Here is a 24057-nt window from a genome sequence, read left to right on the forward strand (position 1 = left end):
TTTTGTTTAAATTAAAAAAGTAAAGTAGAAGTGAGAAGTAAGTTCATAAAATGTTTGAAAAAGAAGTGGAAGTTGTGAGAAAAAAGTTAGTATTGGTGATTTCGGCCAGACAAACAGACCCATGATACACGTCAGATCACATAAGCGATGCATGCATATCCAGTTGGAATGGCTTTGACTCGCCTCACACGTAGCTTCCCTCACTTCTAAGTCGGCTACGTGTCCATCTCACCCTTCACCACCAACCATACTCCTATTACTACTCTATTCGAGAAAACAAAAATTAATTTTTTGCCGAAAAACAAAAATTAAATTTAGTTACACTTAAATTTTCTTGGAGGAAAATTTGAATCAAACATGTCATATCCTAAGAAATAATTTAAAATTATACTAATATTTTTATTATATTAAATAAAATAAAATAAAGTATTTCTGAAAAATAGACAAGCCAAGGCATACATGTGACATATCATATGATATACGCGGCGCCTATGTACGTTTCCATCAGGACCGGAACACTCTACAGCTATATAAACACACACACACATACTCACATTTTACACACACTCGCATATTCGCATATTACACAAAACCTACTTTCTTCCTTAATCGACAAAACCAAAAGCTCTTCGCGATGTCATCGGACCTGTCTGTGATTTTGCCTCGTGTGTTAATTGTCTCTAGACGAAGCCTTCGCAAGAACAAGTTCGTAGATTTTGTTGGTATGCATTTTCTCCTCCTTTTTAAAAATTTGTATACGACAAATTTCGATTGTTAGAATATTATATGATCCCTGTGATAAAAATCACAAACCTACCTTCTAAATGATGCAAGAATATAATTATTACATATTGGTATTATTATCGTGGTGGAGTAGGGTAGGATGTACGGAGACGATAAGAGCCGTATCGAAATTATGGTATTGTGTGTTCCTGGTCAAGGAGGGTAGGATGTACGCAGATGATAAAAGCCCTATTGAAATTATGATATTGTGTGTACATCATAGGATGTGAATAGCATGATTATATATGTGTAGTCATTATGTGCTATTATGATGATTTTAGTTGAATATTTTGTGTTATTAAAATTCAATCGAAATTTTGATATGAGTTATTATTGACTTGGCAATGTTTGGTTTTTTGAAAAATTTGTTAGGTGAATATCATCTTGATCTTATAGTTGGGTATGGAGCTGTGCCTGTGATTGTGCCCCGGGTGACTGGGGTCCACATGTTACTGGACAGCTTCGAGCCGATTCACGGGGTTCTTCTGTGTGAAGGAGAGGACATTGATCCTTCACATTATGAAGCCGAAACGGGTGGCTTGTCGTTGGAGGAGTTGGAAGAGATTAGGAAGGTGCATGCTAGTGATACAGCTATTGATAAAGAGAAAGATACAATTGAGTTGAGCCTGGCCAAGCTTTGTCTCGAGAGGAACATCCCTTATTTGGGGATTTGTAGGGGTTCGCAGGTCTTGAATGTTGCGTGTGGGGGCACACTTTATCAGGACATTGGTAAGGAATTGACAAGGAATTGTTCTGAGGATCGAAGGGTGGTGCATATGGATTATGATAATTATGATGGGCATAGGCATGTGGTTAAGGTGCTGAGGAACACCCCGTTGAGCGATTGGTTTAAGGATTCTTTGGAGGATGAGGAAATGGAGATTCGGGTTAATAGTTATCACCATCAAGGAGTGAAGAAGTTGGCTCAGCGTTTCATGCCTATGGCATTTGCACCTGATGGGTTGGTTGAAGGGTTTTATGATCCTGATGCTTACAATCCGGAAGAGGGTAAGTTTATCATGGGGCTGCAGTTTCACCCCGAGCGAATGAGGAAGCCTGATTCTGATGAGTTTGATTATCCAGGATGCCCTGCTGCTTACAAGGTACATTTCGCGAGGGCAATATTTTTATTCATTATTTAGTTGACTAATTGAAACGATTTGTATTATATTTATGCAAGTCTTTCCATTCCAAAACCCCCAAGTGACAAGTGGAACAGAGAAAGCGACTTCGCTGATGGCATAAGCTAATGTAACTTCAATAAGAAAGTGCAAATATATAAGCCCCTTCTAATTATGTGCATTATATTAACTTCGCAGGAGTTTGTCAAAGCAGTGGTAGCTTATCAGAAGAGGCTTAATGGAACAACAAGTGTGCCAAGATCCCTTAAACTGGATCAGGAAATGGAAAAGAAAAGGAAAGTTATAGTCAGAAGTTTTTCCCTGGCACGAGATTTATACGCAGCTGGAAATGAGAGGAATCCATTCAAAGACTCTGAACTTGAACCCGGGGCTGATTTTCTGGAGGTATAAACCTAGTATCACACAGAGATAGAGAAATGGAGTATTATCTAATAACAAAAATGAAATCTTAAAATTTGAAAGATATTAGGACTTATTGGTTTGTTTTTCACATGCAGTCAAACACAGCTCTGAGTTTGCAACAAGAGACTAGGTTAAAGCAGATGGGTGCAACCGTGAGAAATGCATCATCCTACTCCCAGAAACTGAAGGTAAATGCGGAGAGGGAAAGGTTAGCAAAAAATGTGATAGAGAAAATGTCCATTGAACAGTTATCGGATCTCATGTCATTTTATCACATGATGGGACAGTTATGTTCTGATGTTCTGGAAAGAAAACTTCATGGTGTGGTCAACGACCTTGATTCTTGATTCAGATTGTGTTCTAGGTTAAGTGCTTTGTTTTCATTTGCTGTGATGTCCTTAATAATTAAGGATCACTCTGAATGATGTATCGTTTATTTCAATATTTTAGATCCTTTCCTTCTCTTCTTGATCTGTATTTTTGCTTGATTGAACGCGGTGATTATCCAACATTATCTAATATAATTGTGCCAATGCTGGGACCTAATAATTTCTGTCGAAATATTTAAAACATTTAACGTAACATAAAATCGATAATTTCTGTACTTGTTTGAAGGCTCATGATCTTCCATGACCCAAAACACATGAAGATGACCTCTGTTTTGCACCTTGAGCTACCATAAATGTTAATATGGTGGTCACTTCTCCCTTCCGTTCTGATTTTGTATGGTGCTGGAAATATTAGGATTAAAAGCAGAAGCTTAGTTTTGATAAATATGCTTAAAATATATAATCCTCATAATATACTGCGAGTCCTGGTCAGAATATTGATTGAAGTTGAGATTAAATCTACGTAAGCATGTTCAGCATGCACAAATGAGCAACTGAATTTTTTTTTTTTAAGCTAATGATGTAGAACTAGAACTAAGTCGTTGATTTCAAGTCAACAGTGTGATTATCTAGATTACACTAGGGCCTGAACTTGCTCTCTGTAGTAAAACTGCAGATGAACTACATTTGAATTCATGTCATATGGACTTAATGTTCAAGGAGTAGTTGGTTGGTATATAATTAGGTAGTATGAGCTGAAGACTGGGGAAATCATTTAATCGTCTTTCTATCCACAACTTCATGTTCTGCTGATGGTAGGTTTTTTTTGTTTGACATAGCAAGAGTGAATTTGAGGTATATAAATTTGCTAAATTAAAATAATCATACATACAGAAATTCAAGGCGAAGACCTAATATCCTTCTATCGCTTTCTTTGAATATAGTGTTAAGTGCAAGTTCCCTCTAGTATCATTTTATATTTTAATTCTGATTCTTCCTATTTCTAATTTGTAATATTCTGTCAGCCGCTTCCTCTAGTTTCGCCAGATATTTCTACATGGATTTTCAATTTGTTTCATGGTTTCATTTGTATTCTGTCCTATTGTTCCTAAATACTCTGGTTTTTGAATGTTCTAGTCACCTAGATGATTGGTACGAAAGTTGTGGTGCCACATTCAGCTGTGGCGCTATAACTGGAGTTGGATATCCTTTTCGTGGAAATGGAGATCCCGAGTATTGTGGATATCCCAGTTTTTTGCTTAAATGTGACCAAGACAACATGACTACTATTCGATTAATGAATGTGACATATCGTGTATTAAACATCGATCAAACTACCCAGGTTATGAAGATAGCTAGAGAGGATGTAATGGATGTAACTTGTCCACAGGAGCTAGTAAACACGACCTTCAATTACGCAGTCTATGATTTTACTTCTGCTTATATGAATATTACATTTCTCTATGGGTGTCCGGTTTCTGTCAAATTGCAAAGTCCAAGCAGTGTTTCTTGTGGGAGTAAAGAGAACGATAGCGTCGATGTAGTTTCTGGAGCTCATGGCCCTGGAAACTGCAAGTATAGTGTTGTTGTTCCAGTTCTAAAAGCAGGTGCAGAAGGATCAGTCAGTTTAACACATTTGGATCAACTTCTCCAAGAGGGGTTTGAAGTCAGATGGAAAATGGACGGAAAAGCATGCAGCGACTGCACCAGTACAGGTGGACGCTGTGGATACAGCTTTTCTACTAATCAAACAACTTGCTTTTGCCCTGGCCAACCATATCTTTCGGATTCTTGCTCTGCAGCTAATAGAGCTTCGCCTGGTCCAGGTATGCAATAACCTCTGTCCCGACCTGAAAACATGCAATCTGCTATAAACTTTTGTGTTTTTCTTTTCATGATTTTCTGGTGCTCTAACTGTCTGGAACAAGTCTTGTTTAACCCAGCGCAAGTCAAAGGTTGTTAATCTAATGCCAGATTGTATGGTGTTGTATATATACCTACCACATTGCTTTTTAATCGCCAAGTTTCCTACCAAAGTTTTATTCATAATCCTTATAGGTTGCATTGTTATCGGCTTATCGCCACAGCATATTTTAACTGACTTAAGATCAGTTAGTCGTAGCAGGTAAGGCTTGGTTATTGGTCTCTGCTTCTGATGCTTTTAATAAAAAATGCTTCTTATTTTCTCCCACTTCAGGTCTTCTACAGACATGTTGGCTATAACTCAGCAGTGCATATATATGGGCATGTTGATAGGTACATAATTGTAGCTCGAGTAAAAAGATACAATGTGTAAAATTATCAAATCTAGTACGTACATTTGAGTCCTATAGGAGTTGGATAATTTATAGGTGCTGCAACTAGGCAAAGAATGTTATATTCTGGAATTGCTTAGTTTGACATAATGTCAAGAAATTTTTTTTCCTTTGTTTCAATATACTACTTTCATGGTACTATTCCCAAATAATAAATTTACTGTTGAAAAGCACAGCTATTGCTATCCAATCTATGAATCGTGATCTGATGGTGCAATGAATATATGACAGTTATTTTAGGAACAATATATATACTGGTAGGAGATTCTTCTATATAAGCACCATAGCTCAAGGTAATAGACAGTATTCTGAAATTTGAAATGATTGCCAAAGACATTAAGTACGGTTAGATGACTTCTTGTTTAGGCATTTTGGTTAATTTTTGTAGAGAGAGATGCCCTTACAGATTTGTCCAGCAACTTTAATACAACCATCAAACCCTTTGTCTGCTTCCAGTGATGGTTCTGGCCTTCTGGACCTTGAACTTGAGTCTTATCATTGTTACGCATATAATAACTTCAATTCAAAGCTAAGAAATCTCTTTGGCAGAATGTGCTGCTAAGGAACAACACAAGACCAGACTTTTCCTTGCAATAGGGTATCTGTATAGGCAGTAGCTATTGATCTCAGGACTGATATTGCTATGACTCTTACCATTCTTCAAATTCTTGAAGGAAAACAGTCGCTTGAGATCAACTGTTGTGCATGCGCGAGAGCTGGGGTATATCTTTCTCTAGTGAAATTTCTGTATCTAGAAGCTTAGGTGGATACCTGAAGAGTCGATTCACCACCTTTCTTTCCGCGATTTGTCATACCTGTAAGTCGATCCGACTTGAACAGTCAGAGCGACACCCTTAGATCTAAGGTCATGCCATCTCTCTTCTAGGTTCCTGGTTTTCTTGGAAGTCCATGATTTCCAGAGGGGATGTAGAGACCATTTGTTTGTAAATGGTTTGAAATCTGAAGGACCCTTTTCTAGAAGTTCAGTCCCTTGAATAGGAATTTCTCCGTGTGTTTGACTAATAAATAAAAATCTTCAACTTTAGCTGGTATAGCAGACAATAATTCAATGTTTATATTTATATATTTAATACCGCAACTTTGGACATATTTATTGAGTTGATCTTAGCATTAGCTTTGGTCAAGAATGTAGCAATTTCCAACAGAAGCTTCCAAGTTAGTAAACAATTTTTATATCCTCTCTGAGACACCTTAGTTAAAAAATTATTTCAATTCCTCTCTATGTATTAGAGTTCCTAGCTCCCAAATCTTTATATGGTTCATACATCTTTCTCTTCTATAAGATATGCTTTTCTATAGATTTCCAGCTCCGTTTCTCTACCTTGCCATCTTACTATTCACTCTAGGCCATCTGCCCGCGAGTTACTGTCAGGTTTACCGAGAATTTAATGAGTGCGGCAAGCGTTTCCGATGTGGCAACTTCTCAAATCTTGACTACCCTTTTTGGGGAGGCGATCGACAGTCCTACTGTGGGCATCCAGCGTTCCAGCTAAATTGCCAGGAAAACGTCACTTTCATAAATTTACGGTCAAAACAGTATCGAGTTCTTGGAGTAGATACTAGATCTCAGGTTATTACCGTTGCTAGGGAAGACTTGTGGAACAATACCTGTCCAAGCCCTATCAACAACACAGACTTGGATTATACTCTTTTTAGTCATCCTTCTGACGATCAGAACCTGACGTTGTCATATGGTTGCGCTTCTGTCCTAGGCCAGCAATCACTGTTTAAATTTGATTGCCCGGTGAATGGTGCCCGCAGTGACAGTTATTTCACTACACGAGACGCAGCTTTAGTTGCACCTAATATAGCCCAGCTAACCTGCGATACCCGAATTACTGTTCCTATTAATCAGACATCAGCTGACGCGTTAAGCAGTGCAAGTTCGTCAGAAAATGACCTTAAGGAAGTTCTGAAAGCTGGTTTCAGGTTGAAGTGGGATGCAAACGACAGCATCTGCAATGAATGTGCTCGACCAGGTGGACGATGCGGCTATAACTCAAGTACCTCGTCCTTTGCTTGTTATTGTTCTGATCGACAATGCAATTTGATCGACTCAGGTAATGGTAAGTCCCCTTTCTGTACTTCTGTAAACCTTGTATTAGTTTCAACTCTTGTCCGTCAATCAATTATTTTGACTATAATTACGCAACACGGTTGAAGTTTGTGATCCGCAAAACCATTAAGTGTCTGCTTGTTATCTGGTAGTTCAATTCATCTAAGTTCCGCTAATTCAACCCAGAACATTCGATTGATTGTCAAATTACTAGACTATTTTGGCAGGATCTGGTCTGTGTTGAGACCATAACAACCGGGGGTCTCTGTCGTGAATGTGAATCAACCAAAACACATGTCTTTATTTATCAGTTTTCTGTGTCAAAGGTGCACTAGGGGAATTTTTATTTGTTTCTCATTTTAGTTTTGATATCCATAGATGGGGTGAACAGAAGTGTGACAAAATTGACCGGGTCTTTGATGTCATCCACAGTATATATTAAAAGTATTGGATTTTAGATCTAGTTGCAAGTCATGCAAGTTGAAATATAGAACACTCCCATTATTCTCATGTCTAATTTTTTATTGGGTCCTGATCCCCGACAACTGGTTGCTGGAGAGAGTTTATATAACATACAAATCCAAGGGTGTTGGATCTATATTTCAAGGTCCAGATTCAAGCAATTTTTTTTTTTGCCATCCGTTATAATTTTCCACGGATCGGACTTCTTCCCTTCCGCGGAAAGCAAAAAAAAAAAAAATTGAATCTACACCTTTGAAATTCAAATCTAACGATTCTAAAGTTGTGTGTTGGTTAAGGCTTTCTTATTGGTGTACAGTAGTACTGTTAACAGGAAAGACAAGATACAGACAGGTGTGCGACTGCGCGTGTATATATGGAACCTAGGCGGCTCTTTCTTGATTTGTTAATTTCATTTATGTTTTTTTGGCTATTAATTTCAGTTAACTGTTTTCTATGAAGCTGTTTTGAATTTTGATAAATAATTATTTAATTAGTTTTCACTATTTTCTATTAACTTATAGCAATCTTTTGAATAAAAATCAACTGTTTTGATAAGTTTATGTTTCTTTCAAAATTAATTTTTCGGCTTGAATTATTATTTTGATTTCCTAACTACTAGAAAATATTACTCACTCATCCGTCTCTCTTATTTCTTTACAGACTTTTTAACATTATTTGATACCTATTTAAAATATGTATACAATATATTTCATATTTTTTCAAATAAATTTCCTGTATAAATAATTTATAAAATTATACTCGTTCCGTCCCAACAAATAATTTACATTCATTGTTTATACGTATTTTTAGAGAAAAAGTAAGGTAAAGAACAGTGTGCGGCGAATGAATATAGAATTGAGAATTCACACGCAGACCGCGAAAAGGCCCATACAAACAAAAGTCAAACAAAGACAGCCCGCCATGTCATTATTCGAAAAACCCGTTGGGCTCCACACAAAACTCAAACTCACCGTGCAAACTCACTCTCACTCTTCACAATGCACCTCCCCTTCATTCTCCTCCTCCTCATCTCGGCCGCTCCGCCGTCGCTCACCGCCGCCTCGTACCCCAATTGCTCCACCACCTTCTCCTGCGGCCCAATCCACAACCTCACTTACCCATTCACCGGCGGCGGTCGGCCCACTTACTGCGGCCCACCTCAATTCCATCTCACTTGTCTCAACCCCACCACTCACCCCGAGTTAACTCTCAACTCACTCACTTACCGAGTTCTCGCAATCAATCAAACTCAACAAACCCTAACCCTAGCCAGATCAGATCTTTACAACACCCCCTGTCCTCAAAAGCTCATCAACACTACTCTCAATTCCAGTATCTTCACTCTTGATTCCGACAATGTGAAGCTTAATTTGTTTTACGGGTGTTTTTTATCGATAATTCCTCAGTCACTGAAGGCGTTTAGCTGTAATGTGAATGGTGCTGAGTCTAGTGATGCTTATTACTTTGTTGGCTTGGTTCCGGTGATCAATTATATTCAGTGTGCTGTCAGTGTTGTGGTTCCGATACTCGGGATAGCGGGAGAGAGATTGAGGAGTAATTTAGCTACTCTGGACGATGTTTTGGTGTCGGGGTTTGGAGTGAAGTATAGTGATCCTTTTAGTGATCAGTGTTTGAATTGTAGTAAATTGGGTGGGCAATGTGGGGTTTTGGCTAATCCGATCCGACCTGTTTGCATTTGTCAAGATAAACTGTGTGTTGATGCAGGTATCTGATCGTTTCATATACTGAATCATTTTTTGTTGTAATCGTGTGTTTTAGATGGATCGTATTTAGAATTATTAGTTAGTACTTTCTTAGGCTTCGTATTCATCAAATAAACCTAGAGAAGTCTAATTGTTATCATACCAAACATTCTTGCCACACTATAGATTACCGCATTATAATTGATAGAACAGTTTATTTCACATGAACGTGATCTAGAATGACTTGGAAGTTTATAGAATAGCTTGCCTTCGTGTTCTTAATAAATTATGAGAATATTGGGGTCACAGGAAAACGAATTTGAGTCTCCCACGAGCCCCTAAGCTCTAAGACTATATAAAGTGACCCATTCTCATAAAATCTCAAGGTGTTGGGAGCAGGGCTTACCAGGATCCTAGTGTATCAACTATCAATAGCTAATGGGTTGGAGTAGACTACATTTTAATAGCTAGCCTGAGATTTAGTTCTTTAGCTCACTGGTACAAATGTAACGGGGAAAGCAGTCTAACTGAATCCGAAATTTATGTTGGCTGACCTAGTTAAATTAGAAAAGGTCTGTGAACATATTGTATCTGGTTATGTAATTAACCCTGATTGATTCCCCTGGTGCGGTCACTGTATTAGCATGTAAAGTATAAAATTTGAACCAAGCATTTCGATCTGGATATAGTGGAGCCAGATTTTTCTATTTCTGTGACATTGTTATAAGCAAAAGTTAAAGACATAGTGAACTAATTCACATTGTCTTTGATTTTTGATTCAAGGGTCTCATTGTAAAACATTTGGTTGGAATCACACTTGTCAATAGACTTTGTTTAGAGTATATTAGTCATGCTTTGCTAATTCTTAAAATGTCTTTTATATGTGCAGGAAAACATGGTAAATCAACTCCAAAACTAAGCATAGGTAAAGCTTATTTTGCAGTAGAGCTCTGTTATCCTGTTTTCGCCATTTATATTTTCAGAAGATATTAATACGGTCTTGCACTTCCAGTCATCTCTGTGGTAGGTGCTGTTATTGCTGGCGCTGCCATTACATGGTTATACTTCTTTTGGTGGCAGAGGAGAAAACAAAAAACTGCCCAGTCTGCAACACACATTGAGAGCAAAGACCATCCAGCTACTTCAGCCAAATCTCTTACTACCGCAACATCAACTCATTTCACCAAAAGCATTCCTTCCTATACTTCCTCAGGGTTCGGGTCGGGAAAGGGAAGCACCTACTTTGGAGTTCAGGTCTTCGACTACGCAGAACTTGAAGAGGCCACTGATAATTTTAATCCTTCCAGAGAACTCGGAGATGGAGGCTTTGGTACTGTATACTATGGTAAGACCTCTTTCTTATTATATCAGTTGGTACTGTATGCTATGGTAAGAGCTCTTATTAAAAATAATTATCCTGATTAGGCACGCTTCAAGATGGTCGTGTAGTGGCAGTTAAGAGACTATATGAGAACAATTTTAAGCGGGTACAGCAGTTTATGAATGAAGTTGAAATCCTGACAAAGTTGGATCATAAAAACCTAGTAAAGTTGTATGGATGCACTTCCAAGCGAAGCCGAGACCTCCTCCTTGTTTATGAATATATACCAAATGGAACGGTAGCTGATCATCTACATGGTAAACAAGCGAATTCAGGTCTGCTCTCTTGGTCTGTCCGGTTGAAGATTGCTATAGAAACAGCTGAAGCCTTGGCTTATCTGCATGTCTCCGGTATCATTCATCGTGATGTCAAAAGTAACAACATTCTCCTGGACAACAGCTTCTGTGTAAAAGTTGCTGATTTTGGGTTGTCTAGATTGAATCCAAATAATGCCACTCACGTTTCGACAGCTCCACAAGGTACACCTGGATACGTTGATCCTGAGTATTACAAGCTTTTCCAGCTCACTGATAAGAGTGATGTCTATAGCTTCGGAGTGGTCTTAGTCGAGCTTATATCATCATTACCAGCTCTGGACAGCAGCAGGGACCGATTAGATATAAATTTGGCTAGTATGGCTATCAGTAAAATCCAGAACCAGACAATAAACGAGTTAATTGATCCAAGACTTGGATTCAAAAGCAACGCATCAGTCGAAAAGATGACCACATTGGTTGCAGAGTTAGCATTCCGATGTCTACAGGAGGAGAAGGATCTAAGACCTACAATGCAGGAAGTGGTGGACACCTTGAAGGAGATACAGTGTGAAGATTCAGATGCTCAGAAAGCAGTAGTGTTGGACATTCGGGTGGAGGAAGTTGCACCGCTAAAGGGTAAGGAAGGTTCATTCTCACCAGATTCAGTGGCTGACAAATGGATTAGCAACTCTACATCTATTCATAGTGAATAAGATATGGTTATACACTGGGTACAAATGAAGCCGATATCAGATGGTTCGAGTGATGTAAAAGTCGAAACTCCCATCGAAGGCTGACATAAAGCTATAGTACATACACATGTAATTATCAGAGCTTGCAACAACCATAGTTATCTTCATATCATTCTGACAGATTTGTTTATTTAATTATGCTTGGTCATGGACTCATGGTGTCGTCTGGTAGAAGTACCTTCTAGCAATTATGCGGTAACTTTTGTACAATATTGGAGGATTGGGTGAATGTATATTAGTTTTGATAAAATTATTCATGCATATTGATGATTTTTTTTATCAATAATGTATATTATGTCAAATTCTATGCAAAAAATGCCAGAATTTATCATAGTCCAAACAACAATGTTGGCTAGAATTCAATTTGGTGTCTGTTCTTGAGATATACAAAGATGTAGAGACAAATGCAGGATTAGTTTCTTTAAATGATTCTTACAAGTTCCGCAATCAGAGGAGTCCTATTCGACTTCTCAAAGCCTGACAGCATTCACACAACAAGACTGCTTGCTGTATGTGTGATCGATTCTAGTTTATATGGGTATTACTTCTGGAGGAAGCGGTTTTGTATTCAAGAACAGTATTTACATAACATATCTGTACATAAGGCTTTACAACTTTACAACTTACAAGGTCTTTACTCTTCAGGTTCTCTTTGAAATCCTATTTTCTCTGGCACTTCAGCCTGCATATTAACAGACTTCTGAACATAAGATAGATAAAGCAATACAGTTTTAAAAGAAGAATAAAAAGTTGGTATTTGCAGCTTGAAAAGGTTAATTTCTGATTCGTACGTAACCACCATTACGGGGGAATATGATGGTGACTGATAAAGATTAATTTTAGTTCAAAGAAGAAACTTAATGCACAAAGGTAATTCTATCTCAATTAGAAGTTTAGATCCCTTACTAGTTCTCTTCTCAAATCTGAAATTGCCTTCTCTCTTTGATTTGCAAAGAACTTCAAGGACTGAATATACAAGGAGACAACAATTAGCTTTGTTCCCATTGATGCAAGATGAATTAATGATATAAAAAAAAAATGGAATTTGTAGGGTAAAGAAGCAGAAAAATGGAAAATATACTTACTCCAACTCTCTGCATTTCAAGTGACCTTTCTAGTGCTTCTCTTTTACTTAAAAGATTCTCCGATACCAACTTTAAAGGGCGTTTATAGTTTTTCCCACGATACAAAATTATAGCGTGGCCTTCTTTCAGCTCCTCTACTGAAATAAGTATTCCACCACTTTGTCTCTGAAGAAGTCTTGCTGTATTTACAATATGGGAGAACACTTTCTGCTTTGTAATCACCTTCACTAGTTCTCTGTGCTTCCAGTGCTGATGCAATCCTTCTATGACACCATCAAACACCCCTCGCCTTCCTGAAGACATTATCAAGCTGAAGGTACTAAGAATTATGTGTATTCCCACCAAAGGCACATAGTAAATAAGCTAAACAGCAGCCAGAAGAAAAAACAAAGAATAAAGAATACCTGGTAAGCATCAGTTTTTTAAATGAAAAGAATTAATTTACCGCACTTAACCAAATGACTAATATAGAAACTACCATACCTAAATTTATAAACCTCAAAAGTAAGAACTATAATGAAGAAAAACTAGCCATTAAAAAATAAGTGACTACAGTCAATAATGATTGTTTCAAGGAAAGAATGGTATCCCTTTTGCATTTGAATGCCAAGAAATTTAGTAATGGAGATGGTCTTGTTGATGGCTTTCATCAAACAAGACAACATCTTCAAATTTCAAGCACCCGGGGCTATTACCCAGATTTCTCGCAAAAAAATTAGGTCTTTATTCGTACTGCTTCTCATTATCATGCTTCAAGCATACTGCATACATAATGAGTATCAATTTTCATCAAGTAAATATTTTCACATCCTAGTAAATTCTTTCAGCCAGATAGAAAATACGAAGCCAAATTAATAAATAAATTAAGGAGCCAAAATCAAAATTGATGAGTAACCATTGTGTTTAAGAACAAGTATAACTCTTTGCAGATTCTTAAACAAACATAACATAAGGTAGTAGCAAGACAGAGAAAGTTATAGATTACCAAGAACCAGAGTGCTATCCATCTTCAGACCTATCTTCCTTAAACATTCTCTCTCTTCTGGGGTTACTATTTCTTGGTCAGCATCCAGTTCAGCAGGTCTCCATGCCGAATTTATTTGCCGTAGATTTTTACTTGACCTCCCTATCTTCAATTTAAGCTGTAGAATTCCTTATTAATTCATAAACAATTGTTCTTATATTAACACAATTTGAGTGGATATGTTTTAATGTTGATACATACCTTTGAGAGTTTGTGTTTTTGCTCTCTCAATTCCTTTTTTAGCTTTCTCTTTTCAGCTTCAAATTGAACATTCACCTTCATGTCTTCACCTTCCAGGTCCCCACGGTTTGACCGAATATCCTGGAACTCTGACAGGGTTCCAACAGTGCTGTCATAATTTGATGGCTCAACAGTCAAACAAATGTTTCCAATTGCTTCAGCGCGTGCAGCTTCTTCTTGAAGTTGGCAGCTTCTAAGCTCTATTTCTCTCTCTACCACAAGGTTCGCAACTCTGCAAGGAAGAAAGTCCTTGCCTCTGTAAATTATTATAATGAATTTATTACGCAATAACAGAACTCCTCCTGTCAGACACTGCACGATAAATTACACTTCACGTAAGTCCATCAAATAACATCACAGCAATATATAAGAATCCAAGTCATACAGAATTTTCCTACATAGTGGACCTCTTCATTGTTGTCAGATCAACAGCAATTTCATATGAGAAACATACTAGCAAGCACCTAAATAAGATTATAATATATATGTTTTATGATACTCAACTTGCCTTGAGCTCATCTGCCATTTCAGCATTGTTTGTATTAAGAGCTCCCAACTTCACAGCGATCTTCGCAATATGACATTTCTCCCACAGTTTCAAAATGGCTGCAGCCAAGCCTTGGAGATTTCTGTTTCTTCCTACAGAGAAAATAAGGAAGAATCAGCATAATTCTCTCAACAAAACTTGGGACATTATTATAATTATGAGAACTTTGCATGTCCATGACAAGCAGTCACCAGGCTCTCCTGTTTTTCAGATAGTGATTAGTGAAGTAGATTCGACATCACGTAAAGCAAAGTTTATAAGCTTGTAACTTGAAATGTTTTTATTTGGGGTTTCGGATTCGGGTTGAAAACGGGTTTCAGGTCGGTATGGTTAAATCCCAAACCCAATCAAAAAATAGTTCAGGTTCCAAAAATAAAACCCGAACCCGAAATTTGATTCAGTAAAACCCAATCGGATCGGTACATGTTGAGTATCCATCGGATTGGTAAAAATTGTCATCCCTGCCAAATAATGTGAATGCAACAAAAACCTGTTTTAATATAGGATTCGGCTTCATCAAAGTTTTTTTAATTACTCTCTACATGTATTTAGCCCTAATAATTATAGTCATTAGCCAGATTCTGACTTCTGTGTCTGTTGTTACTCAGGCACCTCGTCAGATTCAGGAAGTGGTGGAAATTGGCATCACAGTCCATAAGCTACTTCAGTTTGATCTTCAAAGGTACTAGTGTAAATCTACCAATGGTTAATCTAGCAAATATATCATTAGCTATAAAGAAGGTTTCTGTATTAATGAAATTCATTCCTCTACAAAGAACACGCATCATAACATTTCATAGCTTAGAAACCTCATGTAGGGAAGAAAATACCTAAAACAAAATGTGTGGGTAAAGGGCGAGAAAGTTTCCTCAAGTAAGTAAGTTCATCATCAGTCAGTTTTGATCTAGTTTTTGGTGGGCAAAGTCTGAATGGTGGTCTAAATCCTGGAACCACTTCTGCAAGCAAGTCTGCATCCACTGGCAAAGGTTTTGGTCTCCACCAATCAATGAAACGAGGTCCCAAGCCATCCAATAATCTATTTGCTTCCCTTTCATACAGTGATCCTTCTATTGGTATGATCTCCTCTTCAGTATCATTTTTCCCTATAATTTTGTTATAGAGTTGATTAGCTGAATAAAAGTGTTGTGATACAGGATATGTGATAAACAAGTTCAAGATGATTACCTAAGTTGTCATTCTTCCTGATAAAAGGTTTTGGATATTGATATATGTATCCTCTGTAGACAACGAGTGCATCTTTCTTACTCCACACAACTAAACCTCCAGTCTTCAACTGTTCCAAAGGTATCAGTCAAGGTGGCAATTATACACAACCTTCAAGCCTCTACGTAATGTTTGAAATTATAATGCCTATGTTAAACGTGAGACGATAACTCTATATAATGGTTACAACCAAAGCACATATTTGTCATCTCATAGTCAAATATCAAGGGTTCAAAAATAAACTAAGAATTACCAGCGCCAAGAGCATAGAAACAATATAAGATATCCATGGAATATATTTAGCAGTTAGAAGTTTATATAGCCTACATTGCCAAAAAACAGATAGAGAGAAAAACCAAACCTCTACAATCTCTCGAGCTCTGTCCATATTCCGACACAAGGGAATATCAAATTTAAGCATGGCAAGCTCATTATTCTTCCAAAGAAATCGAATCTGACTAACAATATCCCAAGTCACCCCAGCTTTCTTCACCTTGACCCACTTTTTCATCTTTGCAGCCTCGCCTCTCAACCTCTCAAGTAACCCACTATCGAGACTCAATTCAGCAGCAGTCACCACTTTCTCTTTCTTCATCCTCCTAAAAAACACTCTCTCATCTCTTTCCCAAGGCATTTGCTCTCCGAAACCAGAAAACTCATCCTCCTCAACCCCTCCCATCAAAAAATCCAACTTAATTTGATCTGGGCTTTTCCTAAATTCTTCACTTTCTTCCAAACAAGTTTCTTGAAGCTTTCCGATACTCCGAAAAATCTTGCCCATTGCTTTCTTTCCTCTCCCACCCTTAACCCTTTTAGTCAATGACTGCCCACCCTCATTTTCTTCACCTCTATCATTGCTAAAGTTCCTATCTTTTCTTAATTTTGAGGGTTCTATATCATCACCAAGAACAGGGCCTCTCTTCATCCATGGAGGTGTAGGCAATCTAGTACTCAAATTGGGCTGTGCTGAAAAAGAATCATCAGAATCAGAAGCTTTAGCCCTTGTTTTATCATCTTTTTTGCTGTGATTAAAGCCACTAGAGAAGCTAAATTTGGGTGGAATTGAGCTACAATTGTGAAGAAAAGTGGAGGAGCTTGATGATGGAGGAAGAAAAAGAATGGAGGTCATAGTTTTTTAATTGATAGTCGAAATGTATAAAGATTTGATCTTTTTGAGTTTTGCAAAATGCATCTATCCAAGAAAAGAAAATCTAATCTTGACGGCACTGAAGAAAGAAAAAGGTGAACTGGTGATGATTTTACTATCACTCTGTCGCATAAAATATCCCCCTGGCTGCAGTTCATGCTGGTATCACAGAAAGAGTCGCAAAGATAAGGAGGCTTGCCAATTTTGTTTTATTTTTGAAAAAATAAAAAATTCAAAATGATAATAATTTATTAAACTATTAATTAAAATTAAGCAGCAAATAAAAATTTAATAAAAAGATTAATGTAATCAAATATTATGTTTATTTTAAAAACTTGGAATTATAGTTTGGTCCGATATTTTTCCTTTTCCTCTTTGCTAAGCAAAAAATTTGGATGTTTAAGTAAGTTGTATGTTAATAAGTTCAAAACTTATTGACTTATTAATAATTATTAATTGATGGTTAAAATGTACAAGTGGTATTAAAATAGTATAAAAATTGAAAAAAAATATTATACCGAACCGTCCAACCTGACACGTATCGAATGTCGTTACAGTTTTGTATAAAAACTGGAAAAAATATTATACTCAACTACGCAACTCAAAACTGAAAAAAATAAAATATTATACTCAACTGTGCAACTCAAAACTGGAAAAAATATTATACTCAAATGCGCAACTCACTTGTCACGTGTCAAATCAAACCGCCTAACTCCCTATATCAATTACAATTTTGATTTTGATTTCTCACCCGAACCAAAATATTGAACCGCCTAACTCACGATATCAATTACAATTTTGATTTCTCACACGAACTCAAAACAACATGGGTCAGCCGTCTTTAGTTCAGATTTCTCACACGAACCTAAAACGACACAGACCGCATTCAGTTCAGATTTCTTACACGAACCTAAAACGACCCGGGCCGCCTTCAATTCAGTGCCCAGCGAAGTGCCCAGAGAAATGAGCACAGAGCCCACCATTAAACCGACACAATTCGGCTCGAAACGCCCGACCGGCTCTACCCATCACAGGTTTATCTTACACAGGTACAGCTTATAATAAAATGTCCCATAGACTATTTGCTTCCCAGAGAGAGAGAGAGAGGGAGAGGGAGAGAGAGGGAGGGAGAGGGAGAGAGAGAGAGGGCTAGTGATCAAGAAAATAAGACTAGTGGGGCATCAGAGAAGGATGAAACAATACGTTTTGCATCCAAAGCTCCTGCCTGTAGTCGCTGTAAGATAATTACACATGTAAATGAAATGACAAATAAAATTTGCAGGGAAAACATTTTATATTCAATATTGCCCTTTTCAGTTTCTTTGGTATCCCTGAAGCTGATAACTTGCATCCCACCTGTACTCATAAGACCAATACAAAGTTAAGGAAATGGCCGTCCTAAAAAAGAAAACAATTCTGACGCCAACAAAACGAAATAGGTAGAATTGAAAGTTAATTTACAGAAAGGTTATACATGTCATCTTCAGCACCAGGCTCAAAAGATTAAAGCAACTGAATACTTGACAGCACAATTCTATGTACTTCGGTTCATATCTTCTTTGCATCGTCCTCAATAGGATCACGAAGAGTCCCAAACATCCAATCCATCCATATGGTGTAGTGACCATAGTTATGACGGTATGTTGTGTGATGAATAGTGTGGTAACCAGCTCCCATTACAGGCCACAATTTACCATGGATGCAGTCGTGAATGTTAGCTGTCCAGATGGCCTCCATAAATAAGAGGGCTACATGGGTTGTGAAATGCATGGGCACCAGGAAAAGAGCTATGACATGAGGAAGTGCCTGCAGAATCCCATCTAGTGGGTGGAATGCCAAGCCTGAAACAGGCACAGAAACAACAAACTGTATAATTAACCAATGGCATAAATAAGATTCCTACAAATATTTGTTTATTGTCCGTGGTTGGGGAGGGTGCCATCCCATAGTTCTACGATGGTTTTCTAATTGGGGAAGGGGTGGGGAATGAGCCTTTGTCACTAGGCTATCACAGAATCTCAAACAAGAGCTTTTTCTTCAGTTATATAGGCATAGGACAATACGAATTTCAATGCAAGTCATCAGAATCTCTCCAGTTATTCTTGCGAATGTTTAAAACCCATCTATTTAAAACTAAGCATCCTATATACAGCCAAAAAAAAAAAATTGTCCCACACCGAAATATCATCTAAATTGATAAGTGCCACAAAATTTACTTTAACAAGAAGGATCTAAGCAAAGGATAGATTCGGAGAATAAAAGAAAACAAGAAAGAAACAAGTTTTTAGTTTAAAAAATAAAGAGAACTTGCAGCAAAGATTCAGATTTTTTTTATTTTTTTTTTACAGGAAGATGTCAGATTTTAAAAAGGAAAGAAGATGTATATCATTTCTTAAACTCAAAAATTTAAGGTGGTGCTCTGTGTCTGTGTAGAGATTTCCACACCGAACTGAATCCAGGGAGAGGCCATGCCCATAGAGAGACAGGCCTACACTATGTGGAAGATTTTGTAATCAAAAGAGACACGTAGTTTTTAAGCTTTCAGTTTATTGTTTGAATAAATCCACTGTAATTATAATAGACCCAACCCACAAACTACATAAATATTTATATACTATTTTAACACATGTCTATCTATGCAAGACCTCACAAGTGACAACAGAAATAACTGTGTCGGTGATTTACTGATTTGACGATGTGGCAATTACTTGGACTTGCAAAAACCAACCAGATACAACAAGCTATACATGAGTAAAGGTTTTAAGCTTATTATGTTTTGGGTTTTTTAATACAGAGTTGGAAAAGGTGGGATGGACGGTTAATTGGTTAAAGTAAAACTTACTATGCTTAATACATTAGAATATGTAACCAAAAAACTTATGAACTGTTTTTAAGTAGAAGACATAATTTACTGCTATATAAGGTAAACTTCATGAGCAGACACAACCAAGGTGTTCACAGTTTAGTAGAACTAACCAGCAAAAGGAGAAAGGGTATTTTGCTTGTTGTAGATGTGGTGTGTTGCATGAAGATACTTGTATAAGGGTTTAATATCATGCAGCTCTCTATGCATCCAGTATATACCAAACTCCACGAATACAAGATAGCCAATCAAGTTCCAGATGTAGTCAAGCCAACCAATGCTGCTAATACTCGGAAAGCATCTCGTCCATCCGTTCTCAACCATGTACTCAGAAACTGTTGGAAGAGAAACATACCATGGCATTGCCTTCATTGCAACAATTATTTGCAAGAGCATTGCCTTTTTAGTAGGGATTGCTTCTGTAATAATGCATCAACACACCACGATATATTAAAAAAAAATGTCCATGAGTAAGCATCAAGAGAAACAAGAATCTCAAGTGACAGTCTGACAGACATAGTTTTATCTGAGTCTCATGGAGCACATAAAGATCAATGGCGAACTAACATTGTCACTTGATTGAACATGGTAAACTTTCATATTATTAATGAGCAAACATAGAAAAAATACCCCATATGACATTACAATAGGTATCCTGCAAGGAGTGAGTTATCTACGTAGATCGTCTTTTGTTTTCCTGAGTTCAGAAAGTCTGGTTTTGCTTTAGTAACTCTAAATTTTCTACTTTACTTTTAGTAACAGATAACAAAACAAGAATGTTTGCATCCTCATTTGCCCCTTTGAGTTTCTTACGTGGTTTCAAGCTGACATCATGCGTTTACGACCTTTATAAATGTCACGTTTTCACCTTTACACTTTACAAAGTAAAAGGGATAACTGATTTCAGGAGAAAACGACATTTAGAGCATGGTTGCATGGTGACTTTGGCAGCAGAGAAATATTTAATTAACTAAGTAATAGCAGTACCATATATCCACCAACACCCTCATTTAGTATGAGGAAAATCTGAATACAATTAAACTATAGTTAACGTAATTTGTCTAGTGACAATAAATGTGTTATCGCTATCATTATTAGGGCTGATGGGTCACCATACATCTGCTATATTATAATTAATCTCCACATGTTTTAAGTTTTAAATATGTGACAATTTCACATATCTTTCAAATCTTCTATTTTGTTTCCTCCCGATTTCCATAAAAAACAAATAATACATAGCAATCATATCGCACGTTACCTTCCTACAGAGCCACACTATCTTCCTTACCATACTCATCCTTATCATAATATATGGAAGCATATGCAATATATAGACACGTATGAAAGTAATTCAACGTGCCAATTATATGTGATTAGATGAATCTTAGCTATCAAGTTCCTGCCTAAATAAGAAGCATTAACAATACCATCAGATCCATATAATTTCCACTAATAGAATAAAAACCATTACTTGAATGACATAACCACATTACCGAGTTAAGGAACATATTCGAGAGGGGGACCAAGCAAGAATCAACCAGAATACAGTAAAGAGCCATCTAACATCAGTAGATACATCATGTGCAGAGAATTACTAAATGTAGTTCAGACATCTTGTCAAACTAAAAACTCACTACTCCATAACTGCAATCTAACCTTAAATCCAAAAGGGTCAAACTCAAACATTCTAGAAACATTCAACACATCACACACATTTACATACAAAGATAGAAAATGGCAAATTCAGAAACAAACCTCATTAAATCAAACAATCAAATACAAGGATCAAAGACAATCAACACCCAAATCACAAAAAATAAAAAGACACCACAAATATTAATCAAAAAATTTAAAAAAATTAAATCAAAAGACAAATCAAGATTTACAAAAGAAAAAGATGTAAAGATCGTACCTTTAGGAATATAAACGCTTCTTTTCAAGTAATAAATATAAAAGCACCAGAGAAAGCCGGAGATGAAGTAAAGCAGGGTTCCGGCAATGTAGTTCCGGAGCCATCCCTGAAGAAAGTGGGGAAGTGGGGTCCACAGTCTCTCCGGCAAGAGCCCTCCGAGAACAATGCGATTGTAGAAACTCGTCTCGGCGACGAACAGCTTGCCGTAATCGTCCATGTTTTGGCCGGAATTTGGGAGACGGCGGGAGGTCCGGCGCCGACAGAGGAGGAGGGGGGAGTGAAGTGAAAGGGAGTTTTGGAAGAGGGGAAAGACGAGGGAAAGCAGGTGTTGAGTTGTGGAGTTGGTATGTGTCTTTTTCAGAATTTTGATGTAACTTTTTAAGAATATCTTTTTCTTCTTGGAATCGACTGCAGATAATAATAATACAGATCATCTGCGATAATCTTCGTCTTAAATATAATAGTACCTCCATCCCAAATTAGATGTCCCCGTTGACTTAGGGCACGTAACTTTAGGTGCGTTGACCGTCTACTTCCGAAATTTATTTTTTTATTTTTTCTTTTATAAATGAAAATTTCATATTTTAATTTTTATTTGTAAAAATAAAATTTTAAAAATAAGTCACGTATCTAAGCGGTCAATGAACCTTAAATTGTGTGCCCAAAATCAACAGGGCCATCTAATTTGGGATGGAGGGAGTATAAAATATTAGACTTCTAGTAATTTAGTACAAATTTAAGAGTCTCAGCTCCAAGAATATTATTCTTTATACTTGCTTTTAAGTTAATATTATTTTTTATTTTTTTTCAGGGCTCTTAAGTTAATATTTCATTCTTGTTTGGATGCGTATATGACACAAGAGTAAAGTTTTATGAAGACCATTTTTATTGGAGACCGTGGAGACCACTTATGTTCTACAAGTGAAATATTGCATAAAAACATTGCAAAACGTATAATTTTGCACATCATGTTGTACAAAATCATTATTTAACTTTAAAATCTTGAATATCATATAAGTTTCGCATGTACAACATTACAAAATGTTATATTCTACGAAATATATTTTGTTTGCAGAACACTGTTCAACTTGCAAAACATACATTATATACTTATGAAACATAGACGATCTTCAACAACTTTAATGCATACATAATATTTGTTGAACATATTTTACAAAATAATGTATTTTATAGTATTTTGATTGCAGAACATAAGTGACGATCTCCAATAAAAATAGTCTCCATAGAACTTTACTCGAGAAGAACATGAGGCTCCAACTATATTTTTGAAATTTGATTTATTTATTTAGCTCGTGTATTTTTGTGTCGATCGTATATTTATTTTAAAAATTGGATTCGGGACTAAATTCATCATGTATTTATGTGTTGGGTACTTTATGTCCGAATACTGAAAACTAAATTCAATTTTTGTGTATTTAGGTGCTTGTTGAAGTGAAAATCATGTACTATTTTATTCACCAATAAAATCATAATAAATTTTAAACATATGCCTCTAAATAATGTGTTCACTGAGTAATAATTTTAATTGTATTTTACACACTTCTTTTGAATTTTATGACAATCGAGTAAACAATTGTGAATTCTAATACTTTAGATGAAATGTTTAGATTAGAAAGTTACTATTTATTTTAGATTTAATCATTATTTTCTTTATTTTAATTTAAAAATAAATAATAAGTAATCTTTTAGATTTTAAATATATCATTCAAAAATATTATAATTCAACAAACTTGATACTTGATTATGATAATAATATATAAAATTCAATATATATTATTTAATTTTTCTTATTTAAAACTACTTATTTAATATTTATTATAGATCACTTTAATACCTGGTGACTAAAAGTAAAAACAAGCTGGGAAATTCGGCTTAAAGCTGGGAAATGCTCTGCACATGTGTTTTGGCTTCTTGACCCGCTTTGTCTATGTTTCACTTTACAAGTACCATCATCGGCACCACCATTTGGTTATGAAATTTACAACAGCAATTACCTCCGTCCCTCCCATTTCTTATCGTTTGGGTTGGGCACGGAGGTTAACTAAAGAAATGGGAGGGACGGAGGGAGTATAGAGTTAAAATATTATTGATATAATAAAATATGAAAAAATAAGCTAAGATAAGTACCATCAAATAATATTGCATATTTTTCTTTTCATTATACATTGTTTTTTTTTTTTTTTTGAGAGCAATACATTGTTTTTCTTGATTACAATCATTTTTAAAATTTCAAAATATACAAAAAAGCTAATTATCCAAATTTTAAAATTCTTACTTTCAGAGAAAAATATCGGAAAGAAAACACTTTCTTTTTCTATAAAAAAAATTTGACGGCATGACCTGTTGACGCATCTCCCTGCTGTCAAAAGAAAGATGTATGACCCGTGACCC

General features: G+C 36.4%; 5 protein-coding genes across 8 annotated transcripts; 3 read left to right on the top strand and 2 right to left on the bottom strand.

The window, feature by feature from the left end:
* The first annotated feature begins 545 nt into the window (after positions 1 to 545).
* Positions 546 to 2800, top strand: LOC108195124 (putative glutamine amidotransferase GAT1_2.1). The gene is made up of 4 exons (XM_017362075.2): positions 546 to 722; positions 1156 to 1886; positions 2103 to 2309; positions 2423 to 2800. Exons 1-4 carry the CDS (start codon positions 635 to 637, stop codon positions 2672 to 2674), a joined length of 1278 nt encoding a protein of 425 aa, XP_017217564.1. The 5' UTR covers positions 546 to 634; the 3' UTR covers positions 2675 to 2800.
* A 684-nt stretch (positions 2801 to 3484) lies between these two features.
* On the top strand, positions 3485 to 4563 carry LOC108195126 (LEAF RUST 10 DISEASE-RESISTANCE LOCUS RECEPTOR-LIKE PROTEIN KINASE-like 1.3). The gene has a single exon (XM_017362078.2). The coding sequence runs from the start codon at positions 3714 to 3716 to the stop codon at positions 4491 to 4493; it is 780 nt and encodes a 259-aa protein (XP_017217567.2). The 5' UTR covers positions 3485 to 3713; the 3' UTR covers positions 4494 to 4563.
* Positions 4564 to 6103: 1540 nt separating this feature from the next.
* Positions 6104 to 11751, top strand: LOC108195117 (LEAF RUST 10 DISEASE-RESISTANCE LOCUS RECEPTOR-LIKE PROTEIN KINASE-like 1.2). 3 transcript variants are annotated; one of them, XM_017362065.2, is made up of 4 exons: positions 6104 to 7058; positions 10103 to 10138; positions 10226 to 10558; positions 10639 to 11751. In XM_017362065.2, the coding sequence occupies exons 1-4, from the start codon at positions 6278 to 6280 to the stop codon at positions 11562 to 11564; spliced, it is 2076 nt and encodes a 691-aa protein (XP_017217554.1). In that variant the 5' UTR covers positions 6104 to 6277; the 3' UTR covers positions 11565 to 11751. The 3 variants fall into 3 exon arrangements, with proteins under 3 accessions (XP_017217554.1, XP_017217555.1, XP_017217556.1); XM_017362066.2 differs by having other exon boundaries at positions 6104 to 7052; XM_017362067.2 differs by lacking the exon at positions 6104 to 7058 and adding an exon at positions 8354 to 9235.
* Positions 11752 to 11941: 190 nt separating this feature from the next.
* LOC108195116 (chloroplastic group IIA intron splicing facilitator CRS1, chloroplastic) lies at positions 11942 to 17045 on the bottom strand. 2 transcript variants are annotated; one of them, XM_064080826.1, is made up of 9 exons: positions 16085 to 17045; positions 15685 to 15793; positions 15330 to 15602; positions 14461 to 14591; positions 13914 to 14264; positions 13674 to 13830; positions 12689 to 12981; positions 12510 to 12569; positions 11942 to 12285 (listed from the first exon to the last, which is right to left on the bottom strand). In XM_064080826.1, the coding sequence occupies exons 1-9, from the start codon at positions 16850 to 16852 to the stop codon at positions 12238 to 12240; spliced, it is 2190 nt and encodes a 729-aa protein (XP_063936896.1). In that variant the 5' UTR covers positions 16853 to 17045; the 3' UTR covers positions 11942 to 12237. The 2 variants fall into 2 exon arrangements, with proteins under 2 accessions (XP_063936896.1, XP_017217553.1); XM_017362064.2 differs by having other exon boundaries at positions 11942 to 12300; positions 16085 to 17044.
* Positions 17046 to 18145: 1100 nt separating this feature from the next.
* On the bottom strand, positions 18146 to 22005 carry LOC108193711 (delta(7)-sterol-C5(6)-desaturase). The gene is made up of 3 exons (XM_017360497.2): positions 21646 to 22005; positions 19847 to 20152; positions 18146 to 18711 (listed from the first exon to the last, which is right to left on the bottom strand). Exons 1-3 carry the CDS (start codon positions 21860 to 21862, stop codon positions 18419 to 18421), a joined length of 816 nt encoding a protein of 271 aa, XP_017215986.1. The 5' UTR covers positions 21863 to 22005; the 3' UTR covers positions 18146 to 18418.
* Positions 22006 to 24057: the final 2052 nt, after the last annotated feature.

This window comes from Daucus carota, chromosome 7 (genome assembly GCF_001625215.2).
Source record: "Daucus carota subsp. sativus chromosome 7, DH1 v3.0, whole genome shotgun sequence".
NCBI lineage: Eukaryota > Viridiplantae > Streptophyta > Magnoliopsida > Apiales > Apiaceae > Daucus > Daucus carota.

Coding starts and splice junctions, on each gene's coding strand:
- LOC108195126 (XM_017362078.2), top strand. CDS start 3,714: ATGGATTTTCAATTTGTTTCATGGTTTCATTTGTATTCTGTCCTATTG.
- LOC108195116 (XM_017362064.2), bottom strand. CDS start 16,852: ATGACCTCCATTCTTTTTCTTCCTCCATCATCAAGCTCCTCCACTTTT. Junction 15,794..16,084: donor GAGCTCGAGAGATTGTAGAG/GTTTGGTTTTTC, acceptor CCTTTGGAACAG/TTGAAGACTGGAGGTTTAGT. Junction 12,570..12,688: donor TTGAAATGCAGAGAGTTGGA/GTAAGTATATTT, acceptor TTGTATATTCAG/TCCTTGAAGTTCTTTGCAAA.
- LOC108195124 (XM_017362075.2), top strand. CDS start 635: ATGTCATCGGACCTGTCTGTGATTTTGCCTCGTGTGTTAATTGTCTCT. Junction 723..1,155: donor CAAGTTCGTAGATTTTGTTG/GTATGCATTTTC, acceptor AAAATTTGTTAG/GTGAATATCATCTTGATCTT. Junction 1,887..2,102: donor GATGCCCTGCTGCTTACAAG/GTACATTTCGCG, acceptor TTAACTTCGCAG/GAGTTTGTCAAAGCAGTGGT.
- LOC108195117 (XM_017362065.2), top strand. CDS start 6,278: ATGCTTTTCTATAGATTTCCAGCTCCGTTTCTCTACCTTGCCATCTTA. Junction 7,059..10,102: donor TTTGATCGACTCAGGTAATG/GTAAGTCCCCTT, acceptor TTATATGTGCAG/GAAAACATGGTAAATCAACT. Junction 10,559..10,638: donor CTTTGGTACTGTATACTATG/GTAAGACCTCTT, acceptor TATCCTGATTAG/GCACGCTTCAAGATGGTCGT.
- LOC108193711 (XM_017360497.2), bottom strand. CDS start 21,862: ATGGACGATTACGGCAAGCTGTTCGTCGCCGAGACGAGTTTCTACAAT. Junction 20,153..21,645: donor AAGCGTTTATATTCCTAAAG/GTACGATCTTTA, acceptor GCATTATTACAG/AAGCAATCCCTACTAAAAAG. Junction 18,712..19,846: donor TACCCTTTCTCCTTTTGCTG/GTTAGTTCTACT, acceptor TGCCTGTTTCAG/GCTTGGCATTCCACCCACTA.